The sequence below is a fragment of the Lithobates pipiens genome, unplaced genomic scaffold (assembly GCF_037356315.1).
Source record: "Lithobates pipiens isolate NorthernLeopardFrog02 unplaced genomic scaffold, aLitPip1_a1.2 Scaffold_28, whole genome shotgun sequence".
NCBI classification, from domain to species: domain Eukaryota; kingdom Metazoa; phylum Chordata; class Amphibia; order Anura; family Ranidae; genus Lithobates; species Lithobates pipiens.
In genome coordinates this window covers 177,343,197-177,371,027 of record NW_027507789.1, presented here as the reverse complement: position 1 = coordinate 177,371,027, position 27,831 = coordinate 177,343,197, and the positions used below count along the sequence as shown (strand labels likewise).

At 46.0% G+C, this 27,831-nt stretch overlaps 1 protein-coding gene across 4 annotated transcripts in view; it reads left to right on the top strand.

Annotated features, from left to right (window-relative positions):
* Nucleotides 1-24,108, top strand: part of B4GALNT2 (beta-1,4-N-acetyl-galactosaminyltransferase 2 (SID blood group)) — a 112,816-nt gene extending 88,708 nt beyond the window's left edge. For 2 of the 4 annotated variants that reach the window (XM_077459978.1, XM_077459977.1), the window contains 2 exons: nucleotides 15,267-15,313; nucleotides 23,973-24,108. In XM_077459978.1, the coding sequence (XP_077316104.1) occupies nucleotides 15,267-15,313; nucleotides 23,973-24,068 (143 nt within the window). In that variant the 3' untranslated portion in view covers nucleotides 24,069-24,108. The remainder of the gene's footprint in view (nucleotides 1-15,266; nucleotides 15,314-23,972) is intronic. The other 2 variants (XM_077459979.1, XM_077459976.1) reach the window with 1 other exon arrangement.
* Nucleotides 24,109-27,831: the final 3,723 nt, after the last annotated feature.

The following is a 27,831-nucleotide window of genomic DNA, read 5'->3' as shown; positions in this document are numbered from 1 at the left end:
TAACACAAAAACACTTCTTTCACTCATGGTTAATGTTTGGCTGAAGCCATTTATTATCAATCAACTGTGTTTACTCTTTTTAAATCATAATGGCAACAGAAACTACCCAAATGACCCTAATCAAAAGTTTATATACCCTGGTAATTTTGGTCTGATAACATGCACACAAGTTGACACAATGGGGTTTGAATGGTTATTAAAGGTAGCCATCCTTACCTTTGATCCATTTGTGTGTGTGCATAAAAGGTCAATGAGCTTCTGGACTCCTGACAGACCCTTGCATCTTTCATCCAGTGCTGAACTGATGTTTCTGGATTCTGAGTCATGGTTAAGCAAAAGAATTGTCAAAGGATCTGCGGGAAAAGGTAGTTAAACTCTATAAAACAGGAAAAGGGATACAAAAAGATATCCAAGGAATTGAGAATGCCAATCAGCAGTGTTCAAACTGTAATCAAGAAGTGGAATATGAGGGGTTCTGTTGAAACCAAACCACGGTCAGGTAGACCAAATAAATTTCAGCCACAAAGCCAAAGAAAAAGCCAAAAATAACTTCAGGTGAAATACAAGACTCTCTAAAAACATGTGGTTTGGCTGTTTTAAGATGCACAATAGGGAGGCACTTGAAGAACGATGGTCTGCATGGTCGAATCGCCAGAAGAAAGCCAAATGCCACAAAGTATCCCACTTATAATACGCCAAACAGCACAGAGACAAGCCTCAAACCTTCTGGCACAAAGTCATTTGGAGTGATGAGACCAAAATTTTGCTTTTTGGCCACATCCATAAACACTACATTTGGAAAGGAGTCAACAAGGCCTATGATGAAAGGTACAGCATTCCCACTGTGAAACACAGAGGTGGATTGCTGATGTTTTGGGCATGTGTGAGCTACAAAGGCACAGGAAATTTTCTCAAAATTGATGGAAAAACGAATGCAGAATGTTATCAAAAAATACTGGAGGAACATTTGCATTCATCAGCCAGGAAGCTGCGCATGGGGCGTACTTGTAAATTCCAACATGACAATGATCCAAAACACAAGGCCAAGTCATTGGCTACAGCAGAATAAAGTGAAGGTTCTGGAGTGGCCATCTCAGTCTCCTGAATTCAATATCATTGAGCCACTCTGGGGAGATCTCAAACGTGCAGTTCATGCAAGAAAGCCCAAGAATTTACAGGAACTGGAGACTTTTTGCCAAGAGGGATGGACAGCTTTACCATCTAAGAAGATAAAGAGCCTCATCCACAAATACCTCAATACCACAACAAAAGACTTTACGCTGTCATTGATGTTAAAGGAGGCAATACACGGTATTAAGAACTGGGGTGTGTAAACTTTTGATCACGGTCACAGTTGATTAATAATAAATGGCTTCAGCCAATCACTAACCATGAGTGAAAGAAAAGTTTTTGTGTTATCATTCCTATTCTCTAAAAAATGGTCAAGAAAACATAAATTCTGCCAGGGTATGTAAACTTATGAGCACAACTGTAACGTTTTCTTTTTTAGGCCAAAAAGTTACATTTTGCTCTCATCTGACCAGAGCACCTTCTTCCACATGTTTGCTGTGTCCCTCACATGGCTTCTCGCAAACTTCAAACAATAGTTGCCCTTTGGACAGATTCTTCCACCTAAGCTGTGGATCTATGCAGCTCCTCCAGAGTTACCATGCTTCTCCGATTAATGCTCTCCTTGCCCAGCATGTCAGTTTAGGTGGACGGCCATGTCTTGATAGGTTTTCAGTTGTGCCATACTCTTTCCATTTTCGGATGATGGCTTAAACCTGCCTGGTGTGTTCCTTGGCCTTCATGATGCTGTTTGTTCACTAAGGTTTTCTGGTGTAGCACCCTGATGTTTAGGCAGGGTTGCTATTAAATGTATTTGTCAAGTTATAGTTGTATTCGCCAATTGCTAGGTGTTCAATTGACTTCGCCCTAATTCTGGAATTGCTGCACTTTTCTCTTCTGTTTCTAGGTGGCCGGGTATCTGGTGACATTAGATAAGACATGGGCATTGCAAGGACAGATTAGAAATGAATGGGGTGTCTCAGCCAATGGGCTGGGATTTTCTTGAGTCCCTTGACCTACTGGGAGAGCCTATTTATTTGGGTGCAGTCAGGTGATTGGGGTTCTGTGCCACCTGGACGGCTGTCTGGGTGGACATGTGTTGTATTGCCCAGGCTGCTAGGATAGAGACCTGAGGCCTATCCCGGGGACATCTGGCTGCTAGGCTGTCCGGGGGCCTATCCAGAGGCAAAAGAGCAGTTTAGGGTTGGGACTTGCAGTCCAACCAGAAGTAACGGTTCTGCCGGCTGGAGAACCTGTCATGGTCGGACGTAGAGGGGAAGCTGCCACCACTAAGGGATCATCCACCTTGTTACTGGGGACCACCGTGAGTAGCTGAAGCAAGTCTCAGAACAGTATTCTCACCAGACGGGGATGGTGAAGAATTGGGAAACTTCAGCAAGTGCCAAGCCAGGGACCCAGCCAGTGGAGTTGACGCTTGCAGAGCATTATTGTGTGCAAAGCCAGGGACCAAGCAGGTCAGCAGGGTGACGCTTGAGGAGTATCTGTGAGTGTCAAGCTAGGGACCCAGCAGGGACGTGGGGGTGACGCTTGAGGAAGATACTGAGTGAGAACATTGGAAGAGCTCAGGAGATCCAGTGGCGAGTGGAAGATCGGGAGCTCAATTCAGTGAAGTTCTACAATAGGAGGTTGTAGAAGAAGTGAAGGAGTTTGTTGCAACCTTTGTTAGAAACTGTTACAAGATTGTTGCCATAGAAGACAGCGGTCCTACTCATGCAGATGTGGTGTCTGGCTGGATGCCAATTAAAATTGCATCTACTTAAGTGTGTCCTGGCCCCAACCCTCTCTCCCACAGTTTTGTTCAAGAGACAATAAATCTCTTTGCATTCAAGAAGTGTCTGGCGCCCATCAATCTACCTTGCATTACACCCACCATGCCTTGTAACCCACTCTACACAGAAGGGTGTCAGCTGTCCCTGACTCTGGAGGTCACCATTAGGCCTCTGGGGGCTGGGGACCTTGCTACACTAACAAACCTCTGAGGGCTTCATAGAGCAGCTGCATTTATACTGAGAATAAATTACACGCAGGTGGACTCTATTTACTAATTATACAAATCAACAAGGGATAAATATATAAGTTTTTAATGGATTCATGCTATGAGGCCTATCCTTTCCCATATATGTGTGTAAGGATTACCTGCTGCTGATATATTTCTGTGGAGAGAAAAAAAGCCACTGTTGGTCTTATAAACACCTGGACCCCAGAGATATCCGGATTAGTGGGATACCAGTTTTGGGAAAAGGAGTTTATACGCCTGTTACCCCATCTGGGGTGAGGCGCTCTGGTGAGTGCATATACAAGAGGGGGAAGCTGAAGAAGGAGGGGAACACTGAAAAGCCACCTTTTTCTCTGCACATTCTTTCACCTGTGGACTGTGGTGGCTGTTGTTTATGATTTTTATTTATTTTTTGAATATATATTTTCTTTTTTAATCATCTTTTTTCTGGAGACTCACATTTTGGACAATTCATTGTGGACATTATATTAATTATTTTTGTACTTTATTATATATATATATATATATATATATATATATATATATATATATATATATATATATATATATAGATAAGTTCACAGTATTTTTATGCACTTTATTAACTTTTTTATTTATTCTTTATTATATATTTCATTTAATAATTATTTTTTCTTTGCACTTTAGGAGGGCATATATATATATATATATATATATATATATATATATATATATATATATATATATATATATATATATATATACAGTATATATATATATATATATACATTTATATATTATTTGTATATAATTGATTTATCACACTTTTTCTAAGATTTATTCCTATTGTGTTTCTTCATAATTTTTGCACTTTATATGCCATTGCACTTTTTATATATCTGATGCACTTTATTATCTCTTATTGATTAACTTTATTATGATACTGGCACTTTATTTATAGTGATATTTTTCATATACATACCTTTTTAGAGGTGATGGTGGGCTATATACACCGTTTGAGTATATGGTGCATCTTTTATTATTATTATTTTGGAACAGCGCCACTATCCCTTTGTTGATTTGTATATTTTTCTTTGCTTAACTTTGGTGTGGTTTTAAGGGAGGCTGCAGTTCACTTTCCTAAGCGCAGATATTTTTTGATTATTTAACTATTTACTAATTAGATGACTTCCACTAGATTTTAGTTAGGGGTATCAGAATAAAGGGAGCTGAATACAAATGCACGCCACACTTTTCAGATATTTATTTGTAAAAGAATTTTAGAAAACCATTTATCATTTTCCTTCCACTTCACAGTTATGTGCCACTTTGTGTTGGTCTATCACATAAAATCCCAATAAAATACATTTACATTTTTGGTTGTAACATGACAAAATGTGGAAAATTTCAAGGGGTGTGAATACTTTTTCAAGGCACTGTAAATGATAAAATAAAAAAAGTAAAGTGCCCCCCAGGGTGATCACACACAAATGCAAACTTAGGTCCCACACACGTATATGTACATGGAGATCGCACCACACATGTGAGGTATCACTGCGAACCTCAGAGTGAATGCATTTACCAAGTTTTTTGCATAACGGGCAAGTTGAGCACACAATAAGTGTAAGTATAAAGTAAGTTTAAATAACATTAATTAAAATCTGTCTTATAAAGACAATGTTCTCAGAAATCAAAACGAAAATGTACAGGCAGGCGCAGTTCATGACTGGCAGTGTTACGGCTGATTTTTGTTTACCACAGCAACACAGGCTTTTTTTTTTTTAGTAAATGCTCCATGTATAGGTTGGTTCGACATCCAGGCACAGTTTACTAAATTGGAGAATGCAAAATCTGGTGCAGCATTGTACAGAAAACCAATGAGCTTCCAGGATTTTTGGTCAAAGCCTAATTGAACAAGCTGAAATTAGCAGCTGATTGGCTAAAATGCACAGCTGGACCTCTTTTACTTTTAGAAAATCAACCCCAGTACTGATTTTAGCCTATGGCTGATAAAAGGCACCTTTGCCAACAGCATGACTTTTTTTTTGTAGTCTTGTTCCAAGCTGTGTTAGCTGTAATTTGTATAGCTTTATACCAAATGCATAGATATGAAGCACGTATTCCAGCCAATTTAGAGAGACATACAATAGTGCTCAACTTTTTTATACAGGGGAGTAGTGATGGCCGAACGGTTCGCCCGGCGGTCGTTTCGCGGCGAATTTCCGACTTTCGCCGTCCGCGGGTTCGAACGCCTTTTTCCGTCGTTCGCCCCGGCGGACTTACGTGTTTAATGTATACAAGAACTTTAACCTTTCGTGACACGTTTATCATGTGTTACAGGACAACCAATTGAGACATGACAGCTCATGGACACTTGGACATTCCCCCTAACCTATAAATACACCCGATCCGGTGGCCATTTTACATTCTTTCTTCTGTCACTGTAGGGAAAGGATCCTGTGTGGAGTAGGGACAGAGAAAACGCTAGCTATTTGGTACACAAAAGTTCTTTTCAGGACTGGTATAGGTGTTAGGTCAGCAGCCTGAGTTTCTTTTGTCAGTTTAGATAAAGGGACAGAGCGCTGTATGCTGCTATTTTAGGGACAGCTCAGCCAGATTAGTCTTTCTTCATCATCATCATCATCATCATCATTAGCTGTTACTATCAGGTCCACAAAAGAGCTGTTCCAGCTAATCGTTCCAGCCTACTCTTTTTTGCCAATTTGTATAGGGACAGGCAGGAAGCAGTGTGTCAGGCAGTGAGGATAATTTTAAAGACTTGCTGTTACTATTAGTTCCACAAAGGTTCTTTTCAGGACTGGTATCAGTGGTACGGTAATAGGCTTGTACACGTATAATATTCTTTCTTCCAAATATAGAAAGAATATTATACTTGACTGCTGCCCTTCTGCTGCAGTCTGCTAATCATTCACAACTCACTTGTTCCACAAAGCTCTTTATCAGGACTGGTAACTTGGTCTGTCTAGGGTGCTACGGTACATAGGCTTGGGTGCGGTACAGTCTGCTGTTCTGTAAGGACCGCTATCGGTCCACAATACATAGGGTTGCCGTGCACTACTGCTGACCGCTGCCCTATACTGCAGCAGTCCTTCATTGGTATAGGGACTGACGTACAGTCTGCTAATCACTAACACACAACCTGCTTGGTCCACAAAAGTTCTTATAAGGACTGGTAACTTGGTATAGGGTGCTACGGTACATAGGCCTGAGTGCGTTACAGTCTGCTGTTCTGTAAGGACCGCTATCGGTCCACAATACATAGGGTTGCCGTGCACTACTGCTGACCGCTGCCCTATACTGCAGCAGTCCTTCAGCGGTATAGGGACTGACGCACAGTCTGCTAAACACTAACACACAACCTGCTTGGTCCACAAAAGTTTTTATAAGGACTGGTAACTTGGTATAGGGTGCTACGGTACATAGGCCTGAGTGCAGTACAGTCTGCTGTTCTGTAAGGACCGCTATCGGTCCACAATACATAGGGTTGCCGTGCACTACTGCTGACCGCTGCCCTATACTGCAGCAGTCCTTCATTGGTATAGGGACTGACGTACAGTCTGCTAATCACTAACACACAACCTGCTTGGTCCACAAAAGTTCTTATAAGGACTGGTAACTTGGTATAGGGTGCTACGGTACATAGGCCTGAGTGCGTTACAGTCTGCTGTTCTGTAAGGACCGCTATCGGTCCACAATACATAGGGTTGACGTGCACCACTGCTGACCGCTGCCCTATACTGCAGCAGTCCTTCAGCGGTATAGGGACTGACGTACAGTCTGCTAAACACTAATACACAACCTGCTTGGTCCACAAAAGTTCTTATAAGGACTGGTAACTTGGTATAGGGTGCTACGGTACATAGGCTTGAGTGCGGTACAGTCTGCTGTTCTGTAAGGACCGCTATCGGTCCACAATAGATAGGGTTGACGTGCACCACTGCTGACCGCTGCCCTATACTGCAGCAGTCCTTCAGCGGTATAGGGACTGACGCACAGTCTGCTAAACACTAACACACAACCTGCTTGGTCCACAAAAGTTTTTATAAGGACTGGTAACTTGGTATAGGGTGCTACGGTACATAGGCCTGAGTGCGTTACAGTCTGCTGTTCTGTAAGGACCGCTATCGGTCCACAATACATAGGGTTGACGTGCACCACTGCTGACCGCTGCCCTATACTGCAGCAGTCCTTCAGCGGTATAGGGACTGACGTACAGTCTGCTAAACACTAATACACAACCTGCTTGGTCCACAAAAGTTCTTATAAGGACTGGTAACTTGGTATAGGGTGCTACGGTACATAGGCTTGAGTGCGGTACAGTCTGCTGTTCTGTAAGGACCGCTATCGGTCCACAATAGATAGGGTTGACGTGCACCACTGCTGACCGCTGCCCTATACTGCAGCAGTCCTTCAGCGGTATAGGGACTGACGCACAGTCTGCTAAACACTAACACACAACCTGCTTGGTCCACAAAAGTTTTTATAAGGACTGGTAACTTGGTATAGGGTGCTACGGTACATAGGCCTGAGTGCGTTACAGTCTGCTGTTCTGTAAGGACCGCTATCGGTCCACAATACATAGGGTTGCCGTGCACTACTGCTGACCGCTGCCCTATACTGCAGCAGTCCTTCATTGGTATAGGGACTGACGTACAGTCTGCTAATCACTAACACACAACCTGCTTGGTCCACAAAAGTTCTTATAAGGACTGGTAACTTGGTATAGGGTGCTACGGTACATAGGCCTGAGTGCGTTACAGTCTGCTGTTCTGTAAGGACCGCTATCGGTCCACAATACATAGGGTTGACGTGCACCACTGCTGACCGCTGCCCTATACTGCAGCAGTCCTTCAGCGGTATAGGGACTGACGTACAGTCTGCTAAACACTAATACACAACCTGCTTGGTCCACAAAAGTTCTTATAAGGACTGGTAACTTGGTATAGGGTGCTACGGTACATAGGCTTGAGTGCGGTACAGTCTGCTGTTCTGTAAGGACCGCTATCGGTCCACAATACATAGGGTTGCCGTGCACTACTGCTGACCGCTGCCCTATACTGCAGCAGTCCTTCATTGGTATAGGGACTGACGTACAGTCTGCTAATCACTAACACACAACCTGCTTGGTCCACAAAAGTTCTTATAAGGACTGGTAACTTGGTATAGGGTGCTACGGTACATAGGCCTGAGTGCGTTACAGTCTGCTGTTCTGTAAGGACCGCTATCGGTCCACAATACATAGGGTTGACGTGCACCACTGCTGACCGCTGCCCTATACTGCAGCAGTCCTTCAGCGGTATAGGGACTGACGTACAGTCTGCTAAACACTAATACACAACCTGCTTGGTCCACAAAAGTTCTTATAAGGACTGGTAACTTGGTATAGGGTGCTACGGTACATAGGCTTGAGTGCGGTACAGTCTGCTGTTCTGTAAGGACCGCTATCGGTCCACAATACATAGGGTTGCCGTGCACTACTGCTGACCGCTGCCCTATACTGCAGCAGTCCTTCATTGGTATAGGGACTGACGTACAGTCTGCTAATCACTAACACACAACCTGCTTGTTCCACAAAAGTTCTTATAAGGACTGGTAACTTGGTATAGGGTGCTACGGTACATAGGCTTGAGTGCGGTACAGTCTGCTGTTCTGTAAGGACCGCTATCGGTCCACAATAGATAGGGTTGACGTGCACCACTGCTGACCGCTGCCCTATACTGCAGCAGTCCTTCAGCGGTATAGGGACTGACGTACAGTCTGCTAAACACTAATACACAACCTGCTTGGTCCACAAAAGTTCTTATAAGGACTGGTAACTTGGTATAGGGTGCTACGGTACATAGGCTTGAGTGCGGTACAGTCTGCTGTTCTGTAAGGACCGCTATCGGTCCACAATAGATAGGGTTGACGTGCACCACTGCTGACCGCTGCCCTATACTGCAGCAGTCCTTCAGCGGTATAGGGACTGACGTACAGTCTGCTAAACACTAATACACAACCTGCTTGGTCCACAAAAGTTCTTATAAGGACTGGTAACTTGGTATAGGGTGCTACGGTACATAGGCTTGAGTGCGGTACAGTCTGCTGTTCTGTAAGGACCGCTATCGGTCCACAATACATAGGGTTGCCGTGCACTACTGCTGACCGCTGCCCTATACTGCAGCAGTCCTTCATTGGTATAGGGACTGACGTACAGTCTGCTAATCACTAACACACAACCTGCTTGTTCCACAAAAGTTCTTATAAGGACTGGTAACTTGGTATAGGGTGCTACGGTACATAGGCTTGAGTGCGGTACAGTCTGCTGTTCTGTAAGGACCGCTATCGGTCCACAATAGATAGGGTTGACGTGCACCACTGCTGACCGCTGCCCTATACTGCAGCAGTCCTTCAGCGGTATAGGGACTGACGTACAGTCTGCTAAACACTAATACACAACCTGCTTGGTCCACAAAAGTTCTTATAAGGACTGGTAACTTGGTATAGGGTGCTACGGTACATAGGCTTGAGTGCGGTACAGTCTGCTGTTCTGTAAGGACCGCTATCGGTCCACAATAGATAGGGTTGACGTGCACCACTGCTGACCGCTGCCCTATACTGCAGCAGTCCTTCAGCGGTATAGGGACTGACGTACAGTCTGCTAAACACTAATACACAACCTGCTTGGTCCACAAAAGTTCTTATAAGGACTGGTAACTTGGTATAGGGTGCTACGGTACATAGGCTTGAGTGCGGTACAGTCTGCTGTTCTGTAAGGACCGCTATAGGTCCACAATAGATAGGGTTGACGTGCACCACTGCTGACCGCTCACCTATACTGCAGCAGTCCTTCAGCGGTATAGGGACTAAGAGTTTTGTCACAGGGTCATTTAAAAAATGACATGCAGAGGAAGAGGCAGGCCCTTCCGCAGGGGTGGTAGGGGTAGGGCAGGAGCAACAGGCTTGAGCCAAAGTGGGAAGTTGCAGAAGGTGCGTTCAATTACTTTAAAGGATGCACCAGACTTGGTTGAGTGGCTCGCTCAGCCTTACTCTTCTGCACCCTCCTCATCCTCTCGATCTGCACCCTCTTCTTCACTCTCTGCTATGTGCACCCCCAAAGACACTACCACCAACAACACGACCACCACCACCACCACCACATACCTTCCGCTTGAGTCACTGGAATTATTTTCCGATCCATATCAAGAGGACATTTCTGATGCGCAGCCACTCTTGGTATTGGATCAGGAAGAGGAGGTAGCAACAAGCGCTACTCAGCAGTCTGACGCCAGTACCCAGATCAGCCCAAGGAGGAGGTTGGTCCCCGGTGTTGCTGCCTACTCTACTTATAGCGGTGGGGAAGGTGACGTTGATGATGACGTGTCTAGTGATGTCACGTGGGTGCCCACAAGAGAGGAAGAGGAGGGGAGTTCAGAGGGAGATATGGACCAGCAGATAGGGAGGAGAAGCAGCAATGACTTACATTGCACAGCAGGGACAAAGCAGACTGCAAATGTATCAGGAGCGAGTCATCGACCATGTACGGTCACATCTGGCGCTCCCAGGACACCGGCACATGGCTCCGCAGTGTGGGCTTTTTTTAACGTGTCCGCTGCTGACAATAGCGTTGCCATCTGCAATCTTTGCAGTCAACGCGTTAGTCGCGGTAAGCCCAATACTCACCTAGGGACGACCGCCTTAAGAAGGCACATGAGCAGCCATCACCGAGCCCAGTGGGAGCAACGGAACACACAAAGCCACACTGCAGGCTCTCACCGTCCAGCCTCGTCTTCTACTTCTCCTTCTCCTCTCTCCTCACAATTGTCCTCCACTCCACCTTCCATCACGCCAAGCTCACATTTTTCTGCAAAAAGGCAGGCTTCCGTGGGCCTAATGTTTGAGCGTAAAAAAATGATGACGCCGGATAACCCTCTTGCCCAACGGTTGGCGGCTGGCTTGTCAGAACTCATAGCCCGCCAACTACTGCCATATAAACTGGTGGACTCGGAGGCCTTTCGCAAATTTGTGGCCATTGGAACACCACAATGGAAGGTCCCAGGAAGGAAGTATTTCTCAGAGAAGGGCATCCCAGAGCTATATGGCCATGTTCAGCGGCAAGTGAATGTATCTCTGGCACACAGTGTCGGTGCCAAGATACATCTGACCACAGACACGTGGTCTAGCAAACACGGGCAGGGAAGGTATATCAGTTTTACTGCCCACTGGGTGAACCTTCTGACGGCCGTCAAGCATGTAACCCGTGGCACCCGTGTAGATTTGGTTTTACCGCCACGGATTGCATGCAGGCCTGACTCTTCTTCTCCTCCTCCTACTCCATCCTCCTCCCTCTCCTCCTCAGCTGCCTCCTCCTTTTCCGCTGCTAGCGTCTCTTCCACTGCACCGCCCAAGCTCCCCAGAACCTATTCCACATGCCAGGTGAGACGTTGCCATGCCGTGCTGCGTCTGTTGTGCCTGGAAGCAAAGAGCCACACTGGCCCGGCACTCCTTTCAGCTTTGCGTTCACAGGCAGATGAGTGGCTAACACCGCTCAATTTGACAGTTGGTAAAGTGGTGTGTGACAACGGTGCCAATCTGCTTAGCGCATTGAAACAGGGCAAAATCACGCACGTGCCGTGCATGGCACACGTCTTAAACTTGGTCGTGCAGCGATTCCTTGTCAAATACCCTGGGGTCCAGGACATCTTGCGGCAGGCAAGGAAAATCTCGGCCCATTTCAGAAGATCTTACACGGCCATGGCTCGCCTTGCTGACATTCAGCGGCGACACCATCTGCCGGTCAGACGTCTTATTTGCGATTGCCCGACGCGATGGAACTCAACCTTCTATATGCTTGATAGGCTGCTCCAGCAGAAACGTGCAGTTAACGTCTACCTGTATGAACTCTGCGAAAGAAACGGTTCTGGGGAGCTGGGTTTTTTTTCACCGCGCCAGTGGCTGCTCATGCGCGACACATGCAGACTTCTGCGGCCATTTGAGGAGATCACCAAACTGGTCAGTCGCAGCCATGGCGCCATCAGTGACATGGTACCTTATGCCTTCTTTCTGGAGCGTGCATTGCGTCGTGTCATTGATCAGGCTGTGGAGGAGCAGGAGCGGGAAGATGAGGAAGTCGCAATGCTGGATGAATTCCCAGGGGGGGCTACTCTATCTGAGACAAGTCAACAACAGGAGTCTGATGAGGAGTCAGAGGAGGATGGTGCCGGGGCGGATGAGCAGGAGCAAGAAGAGCATGCTTTAAACCTTTCTGGGATCCCTGTTGTGCGAGGATGGGGAGAGGAGAATGAAGAGGACGACATTATCCTGGATGATGAGCAGGAGCCAGGCCACCACACCGCTTCCACTTTAGTGCAAATGGGGGCCTTCATGCTCCAGTGTTTTAATAGGGACCCCCGTATAAAAAGCATGAGGGTCAAGGACCAGTACTGGGTGGCAACGTACTTAGACCCCCGGTACAAACACAAAATGGCGGAAATGTTACCGCCGTCGCAGAGGGCTGTCAGAATGCAGCACTTCCAGGCCTTGCTTCGAGAAATGCTGCATTCTGCTTTTGCGTGCGCTGGCAGAGGAGCAATTCCCACTCCCAGAGAAGGATTTGCGGGTACCAATCCAACAGCGCCTGCAAGAAGAGGCCGGTTTGAAGATGTGTTGGTGACTTCGGATATGAGGTCATTCTTTCAGCCGACCCATCGACAGGTGTCATCCGGATCCAGCATCAGGGAACGCCTAGACCGTCAGGTGTCCGACTACATTGGGTTAACGGCCGATGTGGACGCTCTGAGGAGTGATGAACCCCTAGACTACTGGGTGGGCAGGCTTGACCTCTGGCCAGAGCTTGCCCAATTTGCAATCGAACTGTTGGCTTGCCCCTCATCCAGTGTCCTGTCCGAAAGGACGTTCAGCGCAGCAGGGGGGATTGTGACCGATAAGCGTACTCGCCTAGCTCACCACAGTGTTAACTACCTCACATTTCTAAAAATGAATGAGGCATGGATCTCGGAGGAATTCAACACATGTGATCAGTAGACCATGTATATGTCTATAAACAATTTTTGGAATCAAGCACACAGACCTTCTTAATTCATTTGGCTCACTTCCCTGACCCAAAAAAGCACACCGTACTATATGCCCCTACCCTCCTCTTTGAAGAGGTTGAGCGGTGTCATATTTCTACTGGGGCTGCTTATTATGAGGGGTTCCCACCATCCCTGTGCTGTGCTGACTTCCTCCTGGGTGTTCTTATTATGAGGGGCTCCCACCATCCCTGTGCTGTGCTGACTTCCTCCTGGGGGTTCTTATTATGAGGGGATCACACCATCCCTGTGCTGTGCTGACTTCCTCCTGGGGCTGCTTACGGTGCTGCTGTCAGCGCTGTATGTCACGGAGCTGCTGTCAGCGCTGTATGTCACGGAGCTGCTGTCAGCGCTGTATGTCACGGAGCTGCTGTCAGCGCTGTATGTCACGGAGCTGCTGTCAGCGCTGTATGTCACGGAGCTGCTGTCAGCGCTGTATGTCACGGAGCTGCTGTCAGCGCTGTATGTCACGGAGCTGCTGTCAGCGCTGTATGTCACGGAGCTGCTGTCAGCGCTGTATGTCACGGAGCTGCTGTCAGCGCTGTATGTCACGGAGCTGCTGTCAGCGCTGTATGTCACGGAGCTGCTGTCAGCGCTGTATGTCACGGAGCTGCTGTCAGCGCTGTATGTCACGGTGCTGCTGTCAGCGCTGTATGTCACGGAGCTGCTGTCAGCGCTGTATGTCACGGAGCTGCTGTCAGTGCTGTATGTCACGGAGCTGCTGTCAGCGCTGTATGTCACGGAGCTGCTGTCAGCGCTGTATGTCACGGAGCTGCTGTCAGCGCTGTATGTCACGGTGCTGCTGTCAGCGCTGTATGTCACGGAGCTGCTGTCAGCGCTGTATGTCACGGAGCTGCTGTCAGCGCTGTATGTCACGGAGCTGCTGTCAGCGCTGTATGTCACGGAGCTGCTGTCAGCGCTGTATGTCACGGAGCTGCTGTCAGCGCTGTATGTCACGGTGCTGCTGTCAGCGCTGTATGTCACGGAGCTGCTGTCAGCGCTGTATGTCACGGAGCTGCTGTCAGTGCTGTATGTCACGGAGCTGCTGTCAGCGCTGTATGTCACGGAGCTGCTGTCAGCGCTGTATGTCACGGAGCTGCTGTCAGCGCTGTATGTCACGGTGCTGCTGTCAGCGCTGTATGTCACGGAGCTGCTGTCAGCGCTGTATGTCACGGAGCTGCTGTCAGCGCTGTATGTCACGGAGCTGCTGTCAGCGCTGTATGTCACGGAGCTGCTGTCAGCGCTGTATGTCACGGAGCTGCTGTCAGCGCTGTATGTCACGGTGCTGATGTCAGTGCTCTGTATTACGGTGCTGCTGTCAGTGCTCTGTATCTCCTGCACCCTCTTGTTTGCCTACCCTGGTCCCTGACCTTCCCTCTCCTCCATTGCCTTCATTAGCTCCATAGTCCTGAATTGTCAGAACAATTTCCCAAATAAAAAAAAAATGCTTGTAGTTATCGATCCCAAATTCACCTCATACATGTATTATGCTATTGTCCAGGTGGTGGGACTACGTGCTACCCCCTAATAATTACCCCGTGGCCGCAAATTCGACCTAAAGGTTTGCGAAATTCGCCTCCCATTGAAGTCAATGGAGCCCGCGGCGAACGGTCGTTTTCGCGAACGTTTGTGTCCGTTCGCGTTTCGCGTTCGCGAAACGTCCCGTCGGAAGTTCGTCCATCACTACAGGGGAGGCAGAAGGGTTTATTCTTACAATTTATTTTTATAATCTTTCAGTCGGATCTGTGCAATCTAGATCTGTCATTTACTGTCTATGTAAATTGTTTGCAAATTATCCACATCTAATGCAACTGGGACATGCAACTAGATTGGAACTTTCAATCATAGATGTCAATTGATGATAAAGACTTGTAGAGATCATACTAATTACCAAGATCATAACTTGGATATTAATGGCAATCCTAACCCTGTTTATGTTAAACATTTCTTCAAAAGAAATCTTTTCCAAAAAGGTATTTTATGCATATTAAAAAACAAAAAAGTAAATTGAGCTAGCTTTACACATGAATGCAATAGTCTTGCTTGACCATTCTTTTTTTTGTGATTGTGTGTGTGTTTAACTCATTTATACCTCCTTTCCATTTATCTAGGAATATTCCAAAATGATGCCAGAAACCTACAGACATGTATGTATAAGGTGTGTGTGTGTGTGTATGTATGTATGTATGTATGTATGTATACACTATATTGCCAAAAGTATTGGGACTTTAATGGCATCCCAGTCTTAGCCCTTGTACACACGGTCGGAGAATCCATCGGAATGTGTCCTATCGGACCGTGTTGTCGGATAATCCGACTGTGTGTGGTATGCATCAGACTGATTCCGTCGGAATATCCGTCGGACCCAATTTTCCAACATGTTGGAAATATTTTTCGACCAACTGGTTCGATCGGACATACTCCGATCATGTGTAGAGAATTTTGATCGGACCAAGTGCCACGCATGCTCAGATCAAATTCCTTCATCAAAGCTATTGGCTACTAGTCCCATCGTAACTAAATTACGTCATCACATTCTGAATGATCGGATTTTTCGACAACTTAGTCCGACCGTGTGTATGCAACAGAAGATCCGACAGGCAAAATCCGACGGACAAAATCCGACAGATTTGGTTGGCAGAATGTCCGACCGTGTGTACAGGGGCTTAGTCCGTTGAGTTGGCAATTTTTTATTTTGAGAATCTTGCAAACAAGAAAACACATTTCAACTTTTTTTTACAAAAAATAAATATTTTTTTTTTTTTTGTTTTTTACATTCTACAGAACATTACTCAAAGGTTATTTACATTCAGACCAAGAAACATAGATTATCATGTGTGTGTAGCCTTTCTTCAAAATTATGCTTATCCTTCAAAATCTAAGGGAGTGTCCAGAGAGAAAACAGGGAAAATAACCCAACACTCAGAGATCAACAAACAGCAGCTACAGGCCTGATAATTCTCCACGCCTTTATCCAGACCCTTTGCCACCATCTGTCTTTTCTCGAGACCCCAAATTTTCCCTACCTCACCAAGAATCTCACACACCACCACAGGAACAGGAAGGACTTTCTGCCGAAGGGATACCTGATATCGTGCATTCCAGGTGTAATATCGGACTACTATGCTGACTAGAAAAAAGTGGTCCATGGTTTTCACTTCACCCTGATGCTCCACTTTTGGACAACCACGATTGTCCAAAGAGCAGCACTTCACATTCCCCTTCACATAGAGCCTACCGTGGAAAGCAAGCCAGGTCTGGTCTCTAAATTTCAAGGAAATCCACTCAGAATTTATCAAACGTAAACCCTCCCTCATAATATGACCTGGGCAATCCCTCAAGGCCAGTGGCGCATGAAAGACAGTACCCGATCTTTTCACTCAGGAGTCTCCTAGGAAGGGACCTGATAGCCTCCACTGTCACATGTCACCGTCTAAGAATTTTCAGGCATGGGGCAACATAAGCTGGGAGCTTACTATGCTTGACCCTTAGGCTTTTCATTGACTCTCCCAACAGCCCAGAAAAGGTCTAAACCAGATTTGGAAAATACTTACCCATCCAGACAGTGTCTCTGCTAGCATGTTACAAAAATTATGTTTCAAAAACATCAGCGTGAAAAACACAAACGGATTGACCATCCCTAGGCCACCCTTCCATCTAGATGGGTAAGTCATATTTCGCTTCACAAGATTCAGCCTGTTCCCCCATAATAATTGGAAGAAACAACTATAAATCCTGGTATAACAGGACTCAGACTGGCAAGATGCAAACAAAGCTGACATACAGAAAGGTAGGAATCGGGTAGGTCTTAATCAAGTCCATCCTTTACTTCAAGGAAAGCCGCCACCCCTTCTAGCATTTCACCTTGACATCAGCATCATTCAGCTTTGCTTCCCAATTTGCTTTATTGTAAACATCGGGGCCAAACTCAATGCCTAATAGTTTGACTTTCCATTGAAGCCTCGGGAAGGTGTTCAGAAGTGCAAAGTTCTCACCTCCCTCGTTCATCCAAAAAAGTCACTTTTATCACGGTTGACCTTGGAGCCTAATGTCTCGGAATACTGCTCTATCACTGAGACCACCTCCTGCGCCTCCTCTGTCCCAGAGATAAAGACAGAAACATCATCAGCATAGGCTACAACCCTCAAGGGCGGCTCACAAGTACAGGCATACCACACTTTTAAGTCCTCAATAGAGTTTATTTACTAAAGCTGAAAAGTGGCTCACTTCTGCATAGAACCCAATGAGCTTCCATGTTTTATTACAAAAGCTTAATTGAACAAGCTGGGGTTAGAAGCTCATTGGTTTCTATGCAGAAGTCAGCCTAATTTTTCACTTTTCAGCTTTAGTAAATAAACCCAATTGTGTACTTAAAAGTGGAGTATGCCTGTAATGCCCACGGGCACCCCGCACAACGGTTCACTCTCTAGCCTTCTGACGAAGGGGTTGATTGCGAATTTGTATAGGAAAGGGCTCAGCAGATACTCCTGGGGCACCCCCAATCCCACCCTGAAGGGCCATCCAACTCAACCATTACCAAGCATAAAGCTCTCTGCCTCTCTGTATAAAGTCTTAAGCCATCTAATAAACCCACCCTCCAGGCCATACTTGTCAAGGAGAAGCCAGAGGTACTCATGATTGACACGATCAAAAGCCTTTGCTTGATCCAATGGCAGAAAAATACTTTCCCCAGCCTTCAGTCCTGCAACGTTCCAGAGCCTCTTGGACAGCTAACACCGCTGAAAAAGTGCTTCTGCCCTGGATCAAACAGTGCTGCTAACGAGAAAGCAATCTGTCTGCTAGTGACGACAAGCACCCGAAGATTATCTTCACCAGAATCCTTCTATTAATATTGAGAAGGCTAATGGGGTACCAATTCTCAATCATCGAGGGATCCTTGCTTTTTGACAATAGAATCACAGCAGACTGTCTCGTGGTGGGAGGGAGCAAACCCTTTTGCAGGCAGCCATTAAATACCTCAACAAGGTAAGGTACCAAGCTGGATTTGAAAGTCTTATAAAATGTAGCAGTCAACCCATCTGGCCCAGGTGTTTTCTTAATAGCCAGACCATCTAAAGCTTTTACTACCTCTTCTGCTGTGATTTCCCCTGTCAAACTTGCCAGCGGAATGTTATTTCCCAGACCTGGTGTAGAGTCCAGAAAACTTGACATCTTTGCCCCGATCGAGGTACTTCTCCCTCAGAAGATCCACATAAAAAGACCTCGAGACCTCCAGGATCCCTGACTTGGATTTTGTCAAAGAGCCCGTACTATCCCTTAGACCAGTGATGGGGAACCTTGGCACCCCAGATGTTTTGGAACTACATTTCCCATGATGCTCATACACTCTGCTGTGTAGTTGAGCATCATGGGAAATGTAGTTCCAAAACATCTGGGGTGCCAAGGTTCCCCATCAGTGCCTTAGACCAACAAATGTCTTAACTGCTGCACTTTGTTTGCAGCTCTAATAAGGATCGGGCAAGTGATATTTCCCATAGTCCCTTTCCAGAAACAAAGAAGCGTGCCAATCAAGAAAAAGAAAAATATATCCCCTATGGTGGGGTTTTTTGGGCAGCAAATATGTCTATAATATAGTAAAAAACATACATATGCGAGTAGAGTTTAAGCTACTAAAAGCTCAAAAAAGAAGCGTGCCAATCTTACTGATACTACCTAAGGAGAAGTTTCACCTCAGAGATTGCCTCTGAATCTCTACCACTCGAGACAAGGCGATCAAGTTTCCTCTGCAGCTGCTGATAGGCAATGGATTTACCAAGCTGATTCCTTTTTCCCATGGCCCTGAAAAATCCACTAATCTGGCTTTTGGCAAGCTCCCACCACTCCGACTTGCTGCTGCAGAAATCCAGAATGGTTACCTGAGCCTGAAAAAAAATCCTCAAAAGATTGTCTTACCTCCTTGTCATCCAGCAGAGTCGAATTCATCCTCCAAATACCCTTTCTTTAGGTGGCATATCTGAAGCATTAAGAATTGAGACAACGTAAGGTGATCAGCGAACTCCACTATACGACACTCTTAAAAAAAAAAAAACTGGCTATCATATTAGGAAGGATGCTATCGTATCTCAGGCTGTCATTGGAGCCTTTCCCGTCTCTAGGCCTAGTGACAGTGTTAAAAATCACATCCAAAGACAACTTTACGAGATGTAAAAAGGAAAGGCTTAATCTTTATAAAGAGGCATTTCCTGTCCCACCTAGTTTGTGGTCCATAGATATTTATAACACATGCCCCTTCACAAAGACATCCAGGAGGACCATACACCCTCCAATCTCTACCTCGATAACCCGTTGACACGTTACCATGCCAGTACAAAATACTGCAACTCTGCTGTAAGGCTCAGCCGTAAGAGACCAGAAGGCGGGCCCATGCCTCCACTCCCTCTTTGTCAGGTGAGCATTGGCAAGGCTATTTTTCAGGTCTCTTGCAAAAATAAAATACCAGCATCCACCTCGCTAAGCAAAAATAAGGCCATATCACTAGTCCTTACAGATTTTATGAGGGCAACATTAATCGTTGCCACCTTTATCGGAGTGGGAACTTCCATCAGGGTGATTGAGGTAGGCGTTTCTTAGGCCGCGTACACACGGGCGGATTGTATGGCCTACTTAGTCCGTCATACAATCCGACGGACAGTCCGTCATACTTTCGAATGAACGGACTTGACCACACACGGATGCACAAACAGTCCGTCGAAAGCTTGCGCGATGACGTGTACAGCACGTACGACGGGACTAGAAATAGGAAGTCCAATACACAGCAATGCACCTTTCCGCCGTGTAAATCCTTTCTGAGCATGCGCCATTCTTAGTCCGTCGAACTAGCCTACTCACGAGCAGATTGTCCGCTGAAACCAAAGTATGACGGACAGAATTACGGAAATTCCGAAATACTTAGTACGCCAGACTTCACGCTGAAAAAGTCCGCTGAAGCCCACACACGAGCGGACTGTCCGCTGAAATGTGTTTCGGCGGACTAAGTAGGCCATACAGTCCGCCCGTGTGTACGCGGCCTTAGCCTGAGCTCCCTCCCCCTTACTGGGGACCTTGACCTTTTTAGGGAACACTCTACCTCATCCTTCTCCATCCCCCCCCCCCCCCTCCGAGAAGGACCCAGACTTGTTTCCTAGAAGTAGATCATCTACCTCTAAAGATGAAACCAAGGAGGTAGAGTTCAGGACTACCCTTATCCTCCTTCTCCCCACCTCGGTCCACTCTCCCTCCTCCCCTGAAGCATTACCCTGAAAGGCCTCATCTATATTATTAGCAGTGGCAACTTCCCCCTTCTTCACCTTAGAACCTCCACTAGAGGTCTTACGCTGCCTCAGGGGAGGCCCCCCAATGAAGCTGCCACCTCAGATCTGCATGAATCTGCCCCTTTGGTAGCCTCAGACAATCTGGATGACTTTTATACATTTGGAACACTGGGCACCTGAAACACTGGGGAAGAACAGACAACAGAAGTAGACACCGACACAGTAGGTAGCACAGACTGGGGAGCCACAAGAGGGTTCACACCTTCAGATTGGGAAACTGACACCTGGGGAGGCCCCTCAAGACTAGCTGAAACAACTCCACCAACCCCTTGCTGCCCCCCTACGTTCCTTCTCCTCTATCCTTAACAGTTCTTCCACCACCTCTAGCTGATTATAGAGGGCTTCAGGGCAAAGGCTATAGGGGTGACCTAACTTGTTACAGAGATTACAACGAATACTATTGCAGTCCTTTGCAACATGCCCTGAGCCCTGACAGAAGGAACATTTCTGCACAGAACATCAGCTTGAAAAATGCCCCTTTTCACCACAGCAATGACACAGCTTCAGTTGTCCTGCATAAAAAGTAATAATCCTGTCACAACATATAAAGGCAGGTGAAGGGATGTGTTTAACAACATTACCCGTGACATGCAGTTTTAATAACACTGTCCATATCATCTACAACTTTTATTAAGGGGGCCTGGACATCCGCATAGCTCCCCCCGACCACACCACCAGATCTGCAGCAGTAATGGACTTGTTACATACTAAAATGGTGAAGTTTTTGTATAATGGCTGGCGAGAGACTACTTTGGGTGACAAACCTGTCCATCTTGGGGACTCCTTCTACCTCTGCTCCTACCTCTCCCAAAATCCTTCCATCTTCACAAAGGAGAGGTCATACTCATATGACCCAATTGGGCTGATAAGGGCAAAAATCTCCTCCGCTTTAAAACCCATCCCCAGAATACGGTCCACCACATCTCTCCTATTTGGAGGGGGGGGCCTTCTCAAATCCACCTCAATTGGACCAGATTGGGGCATTTAAAGGAGCTACCAGATGGTGTCAGATTAGCCCGTCCTTCATTCACATCACTCCTAGTGACCACAGAATAACTGGAAATTTAGTACTCAGCGCTGCTCCTGTATATATATAATATTATACATACGTGTAATCAACTAAAGTGCTGTTCCTGTGCAGCTAAAGTGCAAACAATAAGTGCAGGACTATAAAGTGCATACAATGTTGTCAAATATCATCAAAGTCCATTAAAATATAAGTGAACGCATGCCATGCATTGCTGGTGACTTTGCGTTCCAATAAAGTGCTGATAACGTTCATTAAATCTGACGTGCAAAATTTGGTGATTCGGTGGTTGTCTGTGCTCCCCTCCTGGGTCCCCACTCACCAGATAAAACCAATAAAGGATCCTGTAAAAACAATGGTTGCTGTCCTCCGGGTGGTAAGGTATATCCTATTGGCAGGGTTTTCCTATCCTCCTCCACTGAGTATGAGGGTCCTCCTCACTTTCACAGTTAGCGATCCAGGATGACGCTCAGTGGGAGGGGCGAAATGCCTCAAGCTGGTGAGGATCTGTGAAGGCTGTTTGAATGCCAAGGCGGCAATGCTCGTCTGTTTTTTACATTGTTGATGTAAGTGCAATACTTTTTAATCTTATTCAATAATTCTTGCAGTATTCCTTTCCTCCATTTTTTGCTTCAACTTTGTTTGAATGGTCGCTGTGAAATTGAGGAGGACCCTCAAACTCAGTGGAGGAGGATAGGAAAACCCTGCCAATAGGATATACCTTACCACACGGAGGACAGCAAATATAATTTACTTTACCCTTGGTAATTCTTATTTCATTACCAGTAACTAAAGGGTTACCAACAATGGCGATGTCCTTATCATCACTCTTCACAGCAGAGTCTACACACCCTTCACTGACTTTATGTACACAGGTGGGAGTATCAGTCAGGAGATGAGCTTGCTCTCCGCCGCCCTCTACTGCACCATCCATAGGAACTACACCTCCATTATGTTGTATAGGCAAGTTGTGAACAAAAACTGCTTTTTCTGTCACCCGTTGTTTTAAAGGTTTTGGGGGGACATCATTATCCTCTTCTTCATTCTCAGACAATCCAGACATGGAAAACTTGCGACCATGCAAAGGCGATTCAATGTAATGAACTTTAGCATACCTGCTCCCTTCACTGGCTCAGATGGATCATCTTGCTCCATAGCCTCCTGCTTCGGTGACAAGGGCACAGAACTTCCTTGGCCCGATGACATACTGCCACTCAGAACATCTGACTGCTGATCACCCGCAGTCTGTCTGCCAGAGCTTTCTCTACTTTCTGCAGGCATACTGATACTTGACACGGAATGCAAAGATTTTTCAGCATGTTGGCCAGAAACACAGTCCAAGCCCACAGAAGCTTTTCTGCATTGCACTGACCTTGGATTCTCTCACTCTGGTGATGCCTGTATTCCATTGGCCTCTATGGTCCTTCTCCGCATTGCACGGAAGCGATCATCATTGCCATACTTTTCCTTGAAAGCTCCGCTGGTTTCTTTCAATGCGGCTACCAGCGGACTCTGCATTTCCACTTTGGCCTCCAAAGCCATTAACTCAGTTAACTCAGGCTGCATCTGTCTTCTCATGGAATTGTGAAGCTGGTCACTTGCAATTTTTTTATGCTTGAAGTCAGTGGCGGCCCGTGCAATAAGGATGCACGGGCGCCGCCCCCTCTCTCCTGCCACCCCTCTATCACCAATAGATAGATTCTACTGCCACCCATTATTCAGACGCCCGACCCCTTTTCGGGCACGGGGCGCATAAATTACAGCAGTGTTTTTGAAGCACCTGATTAGAGCCATAGGCTCTAATAGGCGTCAAAAAAGGTGACCTGCAAGCACCATGCTGTCACCTGATTGGGTGAAATGACAGGTGCTGCTATTGGACGCATATCATGAGGAGAGGACGGGAGATGCGAACGGCAGGAGACGCAAGGAGGATCCCGTGTCCGGGGGTCACATTGGGGGCATTCAAGTGCACACTGACAGCATTTAATGGGCACACTGGCAGCATTTGATGGGCACACTGGCAGCATATGATGGGAACAGTGGCAGCATATGATGGCACAGTGGCAGCATATGATGGCACACTGGCTGCGTTTTATGAGCACAGTGGCAGCGTTTGATGGGCACAAGCCAGGCCTTCTCATCCAACATCAGTGCCTGATCTCACAAATGCGCTTCTGGAAGAATGGTCAAACATTCCCATAGACACACTCCTAAACCTTGTGGACAGCCTTCCCAGAAGAGTTGAAGCTGTTATAGCTGCAAAGGGTGGGCCAACTCAATATCGAACCCTATGGACTAAGACTGGGATGCCATTAAAGTTCATGTGTGTCTAAAGGCAGGTGTCCCAATACTTTTGTCAATAAAGTGTATATATGTATATATAGTTTCCCCCCTTTTTTTCTTGTGTTTACTGAGCATTTTTGAATATGAAATAACACACCTAACCTTTTTTTTGTTAGGTGAATGACATTGGAAAGGCTGGGCACACTATAGAACTTCAAATGGTTTTCCTGGATTGTTTTTGTGACGTCCGATTTAGATATTTCCTATTGTAATTTATTTGTTGCGTTGTAAAATAAAAATGCTTATGCCATGTTTGTGTGTATTTTTTTTTAAGCAAATGATGTATATTCTTAAACCTATTCTAAATGAGCTTGTAATGTCTTCATATCTGCATTTCACTATGCTGAGCTATGCTGGAGAGCAAAGGAATGAATTTCCTTATTAGGGATGAGCCGAACACCCCCCCTGTTCGGTTCACGTTCAGAACATGCGAACAGGCAAAAAATTTGTTCGAACACCGTTAAAGTCTTTGGGACATGAATAATCAAAAGTGCTAATTTGCATGGCATTGTCATAAAAAGTGTTTGGGGGCCTGGGTCCTGCCCCAGGGGACATGTATCAATGCAAAAAAAAGTTTTAAAAACTAAAGTTTTTTCGGGAGCAGTGATTTTAATAATGCTTAAAGTGAAACAATAAAAGTGTAATATTCCTTTAAATTTCGTACCTGGGGAGTGTCTATAGTATGCCTGTAAAGGGGCGCATGTTTGCAGTGTCTAACAAAATGAAATTTCTAAAGAAAAAAAAGTCATTTAAAACTACTCGCAGCTACAATGAATTGTCGGTCCGACAATACACCTAAAAGTTCATTGATAAAAACGGCATGGGGATTTCCCCATAGGGGAACCCCGAACCAAAATTAAAAAAAAATGTGTGGGGGTCCCCCTAAATTCCATACCAGGCCCTTCAGGTCTGGTATGGATATTAAGGCGAACCCCATGCCAAAATAAAAAAAAAGGACGTGGCGTCCCGCCAAAAATCAATACCAGACCCTTATCCGAGCACACAACCTGGCAGGCAACAGGAAAAGAGGGGGTGACGAGAGAGCGCCCCCCCTCCTGAACTGTACCAGGCCACATGCCCTCAACATTGGGAGGGTGCTTTGGGGTAGCGCCACCCCCAAAGCACCTTGTCCCCATGTTGATGGGGAGAAGGGCCTCATCCCCACAACCCTTGCTCGGTGGTTGTGGGGGTCTGCAGGCAGGGGGCTTATTGGAATCTGGAAGCCCCCTTTAACAAAGGGACCCCCCAGATCCTGCCTCCCCTGTGTAAATTGGTAATGGGGTACAAATGTACCCCTACCAATTCACAAAAAAAGTGTCAAAAGGGTTAAAAAACACAAGAGGCGGTTTTTGACAAGTCCTTTATTAATTTCTTCTTCTTTCCGCTTCTTCTTCCATCTTCTTTCTTCTGGTCTTACTTCGGTGTTCTTCTCCATCTTCTTCTTCATCTTCTTCTTCCTCCGCATCCCGCATCTTGCTCCAGCTTCTTCTCCGCTTTGTCCGCACGATCCGCCTCATTGGGAGTCTTCCGCCATGTGACACTTCTGTTCTTCTGACACTTCTTAGATAACGGAGGGCGGGGCCACCTGGTGACCCCACCCCCCTCTGACTCATGGGATTTTCCCGTGTTGTCAGAAGGGGTTGGGGTCACCTGTTTACGTAAACGGGGTGACCCCGCCCCATCTGACATCACATTTTTACGAAACGGTGCACCGGTAACAGAGTGGGGGGCGTGAGCAGAGTTGGGGTGGATATGGAGAAGAGGGCGGTGAGCAGAGTTGGGAGGGATGGAGAACAGGGGGGTAAATAGGGTTTGTGAATAGGGGGGTAATGAGCAGAGCTGGGCTGTTCCGAGCTGCTGGGAGGGAAGACACTGGAACAGGACAGTCAGAAGACAGCTTTCTATGGGACTCACCACTGTAGCTTTTCTGGTGGCAGGCATGGGTACCTGCCTCAGGTGTCCCTCTCTGTTCACCACCACATTCCCCCTTTTCATTAAGCCAGAGATAAGCTGAGCAGAAAGGGGGCGGTCCTGCAGGAAAGCTCCCTCAATCTGCTTCTCTTCAGAAGGCGGGCTGGGCAGGAACTCAGAACACCAGCCACACCCCCTCCCTGTGTCCCAGCCAATCAGACACTGCAAGCCTTGCAGGCTCCACCTTCTGGGTGTTGCAATCAGAGTGTCCGTTCTAAGCTTCTGCGGGAAGAGATGGGGGCAATCAATGCTGTATAAGGGCAAGAGAGGCTGGACAATGTTGCTCATCATTGGATATCACTGCCCAGATATCATGGGAACCCCAAACTTCCCCAATCCAGATACAAGTAGTGGCCAATAACAACACACACTAATATGCAAGCCGCCGCCACCCACAACGTAAAGGCTTGTGAGGAACATTGCTGTTCCAAACCTAACATGCTATGCTCTATAGCAAACTTGCATTCAGTTTTGCGATGACCACACATACTGCTCTCACTATGAGGTTACAGATACAGGTTAGCTAAACCATGTGTACAGTTATTACACACACATACTCAGTCTCTTACCTCCAGTCACCACTAGAGGGAGACACTAGCAAAATATAGGATAGTAGGGACGACATACCTTCCAACTTTTTGAGATGGGAATGAAGGACACCTATTAGCAAAAACATGTAAGCACAGGACACACCCCCTGCCACACCCACTTAAAATGAGAAATATAAATATAATTTAAACCCGCAAGCACTTTTTTTAACACTACTATCCCTTTATACTGGCTTTTTAAATTTACAAAAGCAATTTCGAATTTTAAAACTGGGAAACACTATTTAAAAGATAAAAAAGTGCATTTTATATTTTTAGATCAGACCAAAATGAGGGACAAATGAGGAAAGAGGGACAGAGGGACTTTGTTTCAAATCAGGGACAGTCTCCTGAATTCAGAGAAAATTGGGAGCTATGGTGATAAGCTTGGGTGCTTAGACTAGGATCAGAACCCACATATGCAAGTCCACCAGGAAGCTGTCAGCTGTATGACCAATCATCTGCTGCCAGGGCATTCTTTACCCCTCAGTGGCACTTACCCAAGGGGCGTGTATATGTGCCACTGTGGGATGGGGAAATCCCTGGCTGGAGGTGATTGGCCCATACAGATGACAGCTTCCTGAAAGTTTTGGATCCTAGTCCGAACACACCCAAGCTTATCCATAGTGGACACATCCAGGCAGCACAAACAATTCTGTTTATTTGTTGCAGTAAAAAGGCCAATGGGGATCAGCAAAGTGTTTCAACCCATGGCAACCTATCACACATTGGGGTTAATTTACTAAAGGCAAAAATACTGTGCATTGCAAGTGCAGTTGCTCCAGAGCTTAGTAAATCAGGTAAAGCCTCACTTGGCAAAGAATACCCAATCACATGCAAGGAACATAAAAAAACAGCTTTTTCTTTGTACATGATTTGATGATAGAAACCAGCAGAACTTTCCCTCATTTCAGAGCTTCACCTCAGATCTAGAGCAAATGCACTTAAAGTGCCTTTAGTAAACCAACCTCAAAGAAACTGAGGCTCAGTATGCAGGCTGGGGGGTTGTTACTGAAGGGACCGCCACTTGGGCGGAAATAGAAAGTTCTGGTTTTGTTGTACGTTAACATGTTCTGCCTAGTCCTCTCCTGAAGGTGGCATAACAACCCTTAATAAATACAGGCTGCTGAAATCTAGAATTCAGAACTGATATCATTGTCTTCTGATATTTTTCCACTAGAGGGCGCACACTGTCAGCATCTGAAACTGACAAGAAGATTTTTTTAGAATGGCTTTATGCCACAGAAGAGGCAATAAGCCAAAGGTTGAATTAGAACATTCTCAGATAAATCCATAAAACTTTCAGGAGCTGTTTAGAATTAATAATAAATAGACAAATAACAGGCAATAAAAACTAGTAGATACAGCAAAATATGTATTGAACACGTCACCATTTTTCTAGGTAAATATATTTATA